The sequence below is a fragment of the Rutilus rutilus genome (genome assembly GCF_951802725.1).
Source record: "Rutilus rutilus genome assembly, chromosome: 7".
In the NCBI taxonomy this organism is placed as follows: Eukaryota; Metazoa; Chordata; class Actinopteri; order Cypriniformes; family Leuciscidae; genus Rutilus; species Rutilus rutilus.
In genome coordinates, this window is record NC_140221.1 from 28,977,755 (window position 1) to 28,987,635 (window position 9,881).

The following is a 9,881-nucleotide window of genomic DNA, read 5'->3' on the forward strand; positions in this document are numbered from 1 at the left end:
CCTTGTCGAAGTTCTTCTGCTTCTTGTCAAGGTTGGCAGCCAAACCATTGGCTCTCTCCACATCGATCATGAGGTCCTCCACCTCACCCTGGAGTCTCTGTTTGGTCTTCTCCAGAGATGCACATTTGGAGTTTACGGCCTCAACTTGTTCCTCTGCCTCTTGCAGACGCTGAGCCAGCTTCTTCCTGTTAAGTAATAGACATTATTTTGAATTCTTATCTATAAAATAGCTGTGAGAGTTAGGAATATTATACAATAATATACATACTTGGACTCTTCAAGCTCCTCAGTGCGCTGGATGGCATCAGTTTCATATTTGGTTCTCCACTGAGCAACCTCACTGTTGGCCTTTGACATTCCCCGCTGCAGCTCAGCCTTTGCCTCCTGCTCTTCCTCAAACTGCTCACGGAGCAGGTCGCAGTCATGACGGGCTGATTGCACAGCATGGGCCAGTGCGTTCTTAGCCTAAGGGACAAAGTCGCATAATATTATTGTATTATTGTCTCTTCAGTAAAGTAACTGACAAGTATGTGCATGAATTGATTATGCTGTATTACCTTAACCTCCTCTTCAATATGCCTCTTAAGCTCCTCAATTTGCTGAGTGGAAGCTTGTTTGCCTCTGGTGAGCTGAGAAACCAGAGCCTCCTTCTCCTCCAGCTGACGGCCAAACTCACCTGTATAGATTTAGATTCACTGTGTCAGACTTTTCTATGTATCTCTCAGTTTATTTAAAAACAAATAGATGTAAGATTGCATCATTGTTACAGTCAGAAATTTACAGCTGAACAATCTTAATACACTATTATTTTTTAATAAGTATTTTTGATAATTATTGTTAATTATTATTACATATAATTAGTACAATAAGTGTATGCGTATTTGGCGTGCTGTCCGGGGAGAGGGCTCCGAGCTCGGAGTTAGGCCCGAACCCAGAGTACTCCCCCCAGTTGGTAAGTGTAGATGGAACTGGAAGTGAGGAGATGGGGTGGAGGAGGGATGCTGACAAACTTTCAATGAACAGAGATAGGTCTGCTGTGAATTTATACTCTGTCATTGAGTTGATTACTGATTAATCTCCAGCTGTGCATAATTTGGTTAATTATCTGAACCTGCTCCTCCCGAACTTTGTTAATAAAACATCATTTAATTTCTTTTGATATAATATTAATTTAAAAGTTATAAGTTAATATTCATGAGTTACCATTTTCAGTTTGAAATCTTGCACTTTGAGTACTGAGATCATTTAACTGACGAATGTTCTCGTCATTCTTCGACTTAATTTCACTAAGTTGGTCCTCAAGTGTGCGGCACATCTTCTCAAGATTGCCCTGCAAATACAAAAGTCATTAGATATTTTAAATAACTTCAAGACCTGTTGTATGTGACCCGTGCTGGCAAAATGAGTCACAATGAGCACATTTTCAAAAATGAGTAATTGTTATTTACTTTTATTCTTATAAAAAATCCTTCATGTATGATGTATGATTTGTTGGAATCAGACAAAAAAGGACTACGCTACACCTATTTGAAGTCAGCAAAGTATATTTTGAGAAAAATCTAGTTAAAGTTTTCTGAAGGATCCAAAACAAAATCACCTAGCAACCATACCTTAAAATCCATGGTAATACCACCAAATTTGGCACACACCAAATCAAAACCAAATATCTATAGGAAAAATATATATTAAAAATGTTTCCATGATACCACAATTGTTTGAATAACATTAATGAGACAGCAGCCTGTATATTGAGACCTACTGTAGAGCACGTATCTAATATAATGTTACATAGCAGATGTTTTTCCCCAACAGTTAACCAAACGTTCACTTAAGGCATAACATATAAGGTTTGCGTTAATATTCGCCAAGACAGATATTTTGAAATACTGCAATTCTGTGGACATGTGTATTTTGGGATTGCGTGCTGTCTGAGAGGCGTCTTTCTGCTTTGTGTTGATCTGTCAGTCAGTGCAAGTAAGATCATTTTGTTTACATCAGCATGAGTTTAAAAATCATATTTCATTGGTTCAGACTTAAGTCATCGAGAATTCACTATGAATATTAAAACTTGTGCTGAGGGGAAGCACCAGTCGTTGAGAAGCGAGTAAAGAAAAATGGCAATTTTTCATGGATTATTAGAACAAAGGAAAGATTTAGGAAGGTACACCTCTCAGAAAACATAAAAATAAAGATCATTTTAGATGTTTAATTACTATTTGGAGCATTGGGATCTAAATTTACATATGCCCGTAGCTCGAAATTAGCACATGCGTATTCCGACTCATTTTGCCAGCATGGGTCACATATATTCTTTAGAATATTTCCCAACCTTTGCTTTGGCAACAGCCTCCATGTTGCTGGAAAGATCATCGATCTCCATTTTGAATTCGCTCTTCTCTTTCTCAAGCTTCTGCTTGACACGCTGCAGGTTGTCGATTTGCTCTCCCAGCTCAGCCACACTGTCTGCCTGCTTCTTGCGGAGGGCACCAGCAGTAGCTTCATGCTGGAGGGTGGACTCTTCAAGATCACGACGCAGCTTCTGGAATTCAGCTTCACGCTTCTTATTCATCTCAATCTGAGCAGAAGTGGCTCCTCCAGCCTCCTCAAGCCTCTCACTGATCTCCTCAAGTTCCCTGGAGAGATCAGCTCTCTGCTTCTCAACCTTGGCACGAGCAGCGCGCTCAGCCTCGATCTCTTCCTCCAGTTCCTCAATGCGGGCCTATGGTGGTAAGTAGTTAATTTGATTTTTGGTTATCTGTATTTGATCATAATGATGTAAAGTTTTAAACAAATCTCAAAATACCTGAAGCTCCTTGATTTTCTTCTGGAGTTGAGCACCTAGAGATTGTTCATCTTCAATCTTGCTGAGCAGCTGACTTGTTTCAAAGTCTTTCCTGTTCAACAATAAGTAGTTGTAAAAAAAAAAAACATAACACAACAATACAAATTTTCAATGTTTTCAAAGATTTCCTGCTTAAATTACTTTTTTATTTTCTCATCAGATTGCTGCTTGTCATTCTCCAGGTCCATGACGGACTCTTGGGATAATTTCAGGTCTCCTTCAAGCTTTCTCTTGGTTCTCTCCAGGTCCATGCGGAGCTTCTTCTCTTGTTCAAGGGAACCCTCAAGCTACAGGACAATGATATATAAATATGTTCACAGCAGAAAACAGTTGATTTGATGAATTAATATAATTAATTTACATAATCAACTCACATCATCAACTTGCTGCTCAAGCTTTGTCTTGGATTTGGTCAGGGTGTTGACTTTGTCCTCCTCAGCCTGAAGATCATCCAGTGTCTGCTGATGTGCCTCTTGGAGGGCTTTCTTCTCCTTCGTAACCTTAGCAATGCTCTCATCCTGAGCTGCCATTTCCTCAGTCAAGTTCTTGACCTGTAGGATTTTTTGTTCCAAGTAAACTTAAATATTACAATTCATATTCTATATCAATATATAAAATAGAGATTAAATCTAATCTTAAACCAACTCAATCTCTAACCTTATTCTCAGTGGCATGTTTCTCCTTCTCCACTTTAGCCAAGGTGAGCTCCAGGTCATCAATGTCTTTCTTCAGCTCAGAGCACTCATCCTCCAGTTTCCTCTTCTTGGCTGTCAGTTCAGCATTGATTTCTTCCTCATCCTCCAGTCTCTCAGTTGTCTCCTTGAGTTTAGCTTCAAGCTGGATTTTGCTTTTAATCAGACCCTCACACCTCTCCTCAGCATCTGAGAGACCCTCAGATTCCTGTTAGTAAAATAGATTGCTATTTCATTGGAAACAACCTTGCTCATTTTTAATGTAGCCAAAATTCAGTTCATTATAAAATATACTCACAGATGCTACTTGCAGCTGCAGATCATTTTTCTCTTGCAGCAGTGCTACCATCTTCTCTTCAAGCTCCTTCTTTCTGGCTTCAGCCTTAACCAAAGCCTCTTTGCATTTTGTATAGTCCTCTTTCATGTTTGCCAGCTCCTTCTCAGTCTCTGCACTCTGAAGAAGAGGCTTAATCTTGTAATAAACCTTCATCCATGGCCAGTGTTTGACATTCATGAATGAACGGATGTTGTATTGGATGGTGTAAATCGACTCCCTGTGAATAATTCATCATTAAATGGCATAATCATCATTAAGTTTGCACAGTTATCATTGATGTCATCTTTACTCATGACAATAATCACCTCCTCTCCGTCATTTTCACATACTCCCTCCTCATCACGTAGCCACGACAGAGAGCCTGAGTCATTGTGACCAGAGCAGCCAGTTTCTCATCACGCATCTCCTCAAGAACACCCAGAAGACCAGCTTTGAAGAACACCTGAATTTATGTAAAACAGTAAATCAAAATATATTGATTTAAACTCTATAAGCTAAATGACCATGATTACTGAATCTTTGAAATTTGTAAAGCTAAATAATGAACCTTTGTATGTCCAAATCTGTAGTCGTCATGATTAATGTCGATGGATCCCAGGAGTTTCTCACAGGCCTTCTTGTTATCCATAAACTGTCCCTCTGGGATAACAGCGGCATTCAGCACCTTGTATCTGTGGAAAATGTATCAAAATTCTTCATATCTTTTGATTAGGAGCCTCCTAGGAAATGTTGTTTTCATGTGGTCCCATTACCTCTGCTTAAAGTCACCATACTGGATTCTGCTGGGGAAGCCCTTTGTGCAGATTCTGATACCCTCCAGAACACCGTTACACCTCAGCTGGTGGATAACCAGGAAGTTCTCCATGAGACCTATAACGAACAGTTTACATCATGAACTTGGTAAATTAACTTCATCATATATATTGAGAACCAAAATATCTGTAAAAAAATTTGTTTTAATACTTTACCTGGAGTCTTGGACTCATTAGGAATCAGGCAACGCACAAAGTGAGGGTGAGTGGCCCTCAAGTTGGTCATGAGTTTGCCCAAGTTCTCCTGTGGAGAAAAGAAAAAGGTTGGCATGCTTTGTAGTTCTTTTTTTTTTTTTTTTAAATAAAGCAATATTGCTGTGATGTCATCTCTATACATACCCTGAACTGGGAGGACACAGTCTGCATGGAGCCACCCTTCTTCTTGCCTCCTTTTTTAGTAGTATCTATTGAGATAAAAATACAAAGGAACATGTATAAATGCAAAAACAAAAAAGAAAGTTCAAAACTGAATCAAAGTCTTGTTAAATAGATTTGTTCTTTACCCTCAACAACAGGTGGGTAGAGAGTAGCCAGCAGTTTGACAGAAGACTTCTGGTACAGCAGCAGAACAGAATCATTCAGTGGATCCTTGTTCTTGTCCAGCCAGCCAGTGACATTGTAGTCCACAGTTCCAGCGTAGTGAACCAGGGAGAAGTGGGCTTCAGCCTTGCCTTTGGCAGGCTTTGGTTTCTCGAAAGCTTTGTTCTTGCCAAGATGCTGATCATATAGCTTGTTCTTGAAGGAAGCGTCTGAAGCCTTGGGGAACATGCACTCCTCTTCAAGGATGGAGAAGATACCCATGGGCTGTTTATAAAAGAATGTTGTTTATTATCAAAAATAGGAGATTTTGAGAATAGGATCAATGGAAATTAATAAATTCATAAACCATTGTTAACCTTCTCAATGAGCTCAATGCAAGAAGCCAAGTCCATGCCGAAGTCAATGAACTCCCAAACAATGCCCTCCTTCTTGTACTCCTCTTGCTCCAGCACAAACATGGTGTGGTTGAAAAACTGTTGCAGTTTCTCATTGGTGAAGTTGATACACAGCTGCTCCATGCTGTTGTACTAGAGGACAAAAAATGACTGAAACATTTACTACCTTCTGAATATCATTCATTTTGACATAAAAAGAGATAAAATAATCATTCTTACATCAAAGATCTCAAAGCCTGCAATATCCAACACGCCAATGTAGAAATTTCTTTGTTGTTTTGTGTCCAACATCTGGTTGATACGAATGACCATCCACAAGAACATCCTCTCATAGATAGATTTGGCCAAGGCGCTAACAGAGTTGTACACCTGTACGTAGAATAGAGTGGATATTTTATTCTGCTTCTGCAGTAATTAGCCAGAACTTTACATGGCATGCTGGAAATGTTACTATACCTGTTGCACGGTCTGGCCTTTGGTCACATACTCATTTCCGACCTTGACTCTGGGGTAGCACAAACCCTTCAGCATGTCAGCAGAGTTCAAACCCAGAAGGTAGGCGATTTTGTCAGCCTCTGTTAAATACATTTTTAAATAAATTATCTTTGCTCTATAGAGTCTTTTGTGTAAAATTATAATAAATCAGGCACTAGGTACTTTCCCTTTCCCTTTCGTTTTTAGATTTATTGATATGCACACAACTTCTAGTTTATATTTATACTAAACATTTTATACACAGTTTCTGTTATCAGCAAAGTCAGTGCAATGGTTACTATTTTAAAGCCCAGGATAACACAAGTCTCACCCTCTGTGCCATCAGGCTCAGCCTGCTCCTCACGCTGCTTCTGCTTGAACTTCATGTTGCCATGATGCAGCACAGCTCCAGTGAACTTGTAGATGCCCACTTTATCCTCACTTGTGAAACCAAGAATGTCAATAGCGTCCTGTAAATTACAGAGAATAATAAAATATATGATTTGCCATATTTATATAGAATATGTCAATATTCAAATAGCAATGACTCACATCAGTAGCATCCAGCTCAACTTTATCATCAATGCTGGCCACTGTGATCTGACCCTGACTGCACATGGGGAAGTCATAGGGGTTGGTGGTGATGAGCGCCATTTCTGTAAAATACGCAGCATTTATGAAAGAGCATCTTACAATATTATCTGAAACACTGAATGAATGAAATATGTGCATTTACCAACAATCTCAGGCTTATGGTTGGTCATCATCTGGAAGAAGATATGGTAGCCTCTCTCATCTGGAAGCTGGAATGACACTCTAGACTTCTCCAGCAGATCTGTTGAGAGAATGTACTTGAGTCACAAGCATCTGAAGAGTGACAGACAAAGACAACTGTTCAGGATGGATCAATTAAATCATGTCCACCTACATGTCTCAATGTCAGCACTAGCCAGTTTTCCAGTGGTGCCGAAATGAATTCTGATGAATTTACCCTGTTTAAATCATAATAGCATAATACATAAATAATAATTATTATAATCTCTTTATAACTCTGTACAGTCAAATTTAACACAACTGACCATCTGTACTGTAAATAAACAGTGGTTAACTTACAAAACGAGAGGAGTTGTCATTTCTCACAGTCTTGGCATTACCATAAGACTCAAGCAGAGGGTTGGCAGCAATGATCTGGTCCTCAAGAGAGCCCTGTGATGTTTGAAGGGTTTTCATTTATTTTCAATTGTTTTTCTATTTCATGACTAAACACAATTTATAGGCATTTCACAAATTCACATATCGTTTAGTTTGTGAGATGAGTGTAAATCATCATCTTTTAAAATAATATATATGACATAGTTTTGTATCTCGTACCTTTATTTTACTGGCCTCTTTCTTGACACCTGACACTGCAACTGTGGCAAAGTACTGGATGACACGTTTGGTGTTCACAGTCTTTCCAGCACCAGATTCTCCACTGGTTTATAAGAGATTAGAAGACAGAAGATTGAAAGACATGTAGACTTTTCAAAGTATATTCAATCTTTGTTCAGTCTTAAATTCTATTTTGTAAATATCATAAATATCATTTTCCATCTATGTTATACTTTTCATTTTTGTCATGGTCTGAAATTAAATTAAAATACTTACGTAATTAGGACAGACTGGTTTTCTCTATCTGTTGATTGAAATTTTTTAAATATCCGGTAAATATTTATTATATTAACAGCAACATCTAATTCATCTTAATGAATTATATAGCATTCAATTCCATAATGTCCTACCACACTGCATGAACTGATATGCGTTGTCAGAGACAGAGAAGATGTGGGGTGGGGCCTCCATACGCTTTTTGCCTCTGTAGGCAGACACCACTTCTGAATCATACACTGGGAGCCACTTGTAGGGGTTCACAGTTGCGCAGAAGAGTCCAGAGTAGGTCTGAAATGAGCAGAGACATGGTCAGATTGCAACAACACAGAAAAAATGAACTTAAATGCTTTATATGTAATTTCAGAACTTACGTAGATCATCCATGCAGCATAACGCTCTTTGAGGTTATACAGCACAGAGGCTTCATTGAGATGGGTCATCATGGCCATGTCCTCAATCTTGTCATACTTGGGAGGATTCATTGGGTAGACATCTTCTTCCTTAGCAACTCTCTCCTATAAATTTGATAAATTAGATATTAGATATAAAAGAAAACAATGTAATAAGTAATTTAATGAGCATCTACATGAAATGGAAATTCAAATTTACCTCCTTAGTGTCAAGCAAAACAACTGTGACTTTGCCACCGTCTTTGCTCTTGATTGTTCCCTTGAGGTACAACTCTTTGACATCAACCACATAGCAGGCAGCCTTGGCATCAAACGGTTTGGCCTGAGCCTCCATTCTCTCCCTCTCAGGCTTACGAAGGTAAATGGCAGCTTTGCCATAAGCGGCCATCTCCGCGTCTGTACTCATGGTGACGGCTTACTAAAGAGAGACTTATCCATTACAAATTTCATAAATATTCAACAAAGGCAAGACACATAAAATATAAAACACAGGAATTGTGTTAGGAAAGAGGCATATTCCTAAGTGTAGGCTTACACATGAATACAGACACATAAAACAATACTACGTTTAGACAGAAAGCAAGAAGCAGATAAGGGGCCCATTAATGGCAAAAATGTTGATTGAATATGTCTTTCTGGTGATGAAATTGAAATGCTGGTGTCAGGGGATGGCACATACAGTACAATACGAATTGTGGCATATATGAAGTTTCAGGACAATACAGAGATTTTCACTGCCGACTATGAGTCTCACTTGTGGTCTCTCTGCCTGAGTGCATCCTCCTGCTACGAGTATGTATGAAACAGACAAATATTTCCTGACAAATATTAAGAAATTTCTGTCACAGATTTGGTTTCATTATATTAACTTTTCTAATGATTTATATTTATGCAAATCTCATGATGGATTATGATAGCAACACTGCATCCCAAGTTTGAATTTAATCAGACAGACCATCAGTTCTGTAGTTTGAACCAATTTCATGTTTTGCTCTATTATAGCATCATCAATTGGACCTTTCCCGCTTCTTTTTCTGTTTCCTCAGTCTGAGTCTGCACAGAAATGTGTCAAATGTCCTCTGCATTTGGCCCAAATTTGTATAACTTTCCCACAAGGGGTTCTATGGGCTCTCATAGACTCAAAAGTGGAAGAAGAAAAACAGAATACAATACAACACAATAAAAGCGAATACAATAGGTGGTATATTTGGCACCAACATAAAGGGTCAATGGGACCCCTTCCTTAAATTAATCTTACTAATACATTTTAAACACATTTCTTTGTAAATAAATTACAGGTTTTTAAAAACAGCATGCTTCACCAGTTTTCATCTATAATACAGACTATAACAACTGTTTTCCTCTATCCTATCCACACACTGAATCATAAACTCACTTGCCTTTTGTCCTTGAGACCAGATGAAATGTTCACTACCCTTGGATAAAAAAAAAAAAAAAAAAAATCAATTTATTAAAATGTATTAATATAAATAAAAACACAATTACTTTGAGTACAGACACATAAGTGATGATGTTAAATTCCTTTCAGTCACAGTCAGCACAGGCTCTTACCACTTGATGGAACTTCTCTTCTCTGCATCTCTTCTCTTGGCTTTTATAGAAGTTGATCATGCACACTAAGCAGAATCTATACATGGGCAGCCTCATATATTTTGATATATGATGACCTTTCTTGACCCGTTTTTTTTTACCCATGAGCTTTCTTGAC

The 9,881-nt window shown here is 38.4% G+C and overlaps 1 protein-coding gene across 2 annotated transcripts in view; it reads right to left on the reverse strand.

Annotated features, from left to right (window-relative positions):
• Positions 1-9,588, reverse strand: part of LOC311294053 (myosin heavy chain, fast skeletal muscle-like) — a 36,360-nt gene extending 26,772 nt beyond the window's left edge. Inside the window, exons 1-30 of one of the 2 annotated variants that reach the window (XM_084414704.1) lie at positions 9,553-9,588; positions 8,352-8,570; positions 8,114-8,257; positions 7,874-8,030; positions 7,740-7,767; positions 7,464-7,566; positions 7,206-7,298; positions 7,021-7,084; positions 6,829-6,927; positions 6,645-6,748; positions 6,424-6,562; positions 6,075-6,193; positions 5,838-5,987; positions 5,580-5,750; positions 5,187-5,487; positions 5,023-5,087; positions 4,840-4,927; positions 4,624-4,741; positions 4,419-4,542; positions 4,177-4,313; positions 3,833-4,088; positions 3,500-3,742; positions 3,217-3,393; positions 2,984-3,129; positions 2,804-2,894; positions 2,330-2,719; positions 1,204-1,330; positions 558-676; positions 269-465; positions 2-185 (exon numbers count right to left, since the gene is read on the reverse strand). In XM_084414704.1, coding sequence (XP_084270830.1) covers positions 2-185; positions 269-465; positions 558-676; positions 1,204-1,330; positions 2,330-2,719; positions 2,804-2,894; positions 2,984-3,129; positions 3,217-3,393; positions 3,500-3,742; positions 3,833-4,088; positions 4,177-4,313; positions 4,419-4,542; positions 4,624-4,741; positions 4,840-4,927; positions 5,023-5,087; positions 5,187-5,487; positions 5,580-5,750; positions 5,838-5,987; positions 6,075-6,193; positions 6,424-6,562; positions 6,645-6,748; positions 6,829-6,927; positions 7,021-7,084; positions 7,206-7,298; positions 7,464-7,566; positions 7,740-7,767; positions 7,874-8,030; positions 8,114-8,257; positions 8,352-8,558 — 4,341 coding nt within the window. In that variant the 5' untranslated portion in view covers positions 8,559-8,570; positions 9,553-9,588. Of the gene's footprint in view, position 1; positions 186-268; positions 466-557; positions 677-1,203; positions 1,331-2,329; positions 2,720-2,803; positions 2,895-2,983; positions 3,130-3,216; positions 3,394-3,499; positions 3,743-3,832; positions 4,089-4,176; positions 4,314-4,418; positions 4,543-4,623; positions 4,742-4,839; positions 4,928-5,022; positions 5,088-5,186; positions 5,488-5,579; positions 5,751-5,837; positions 5,988-6,074; positions 6,194-6,423; positions 6,563-6,644; positions 6,749-6,828; positions 6,928-7,020; positions 7,085-7,205; positions 7,299-7,463; positions 7,567-7,739; positions 7,768-7,873; positions 8,031-8,113; positions 8,258-8,351; positions 8,571-9,552 lie in introns of those variants that run through there. The other variant, XM_084414705.1, reaches the window with a different exon arrangement.
• Positions 9,589-9,881: the final 293 nt, after the last annotated feature.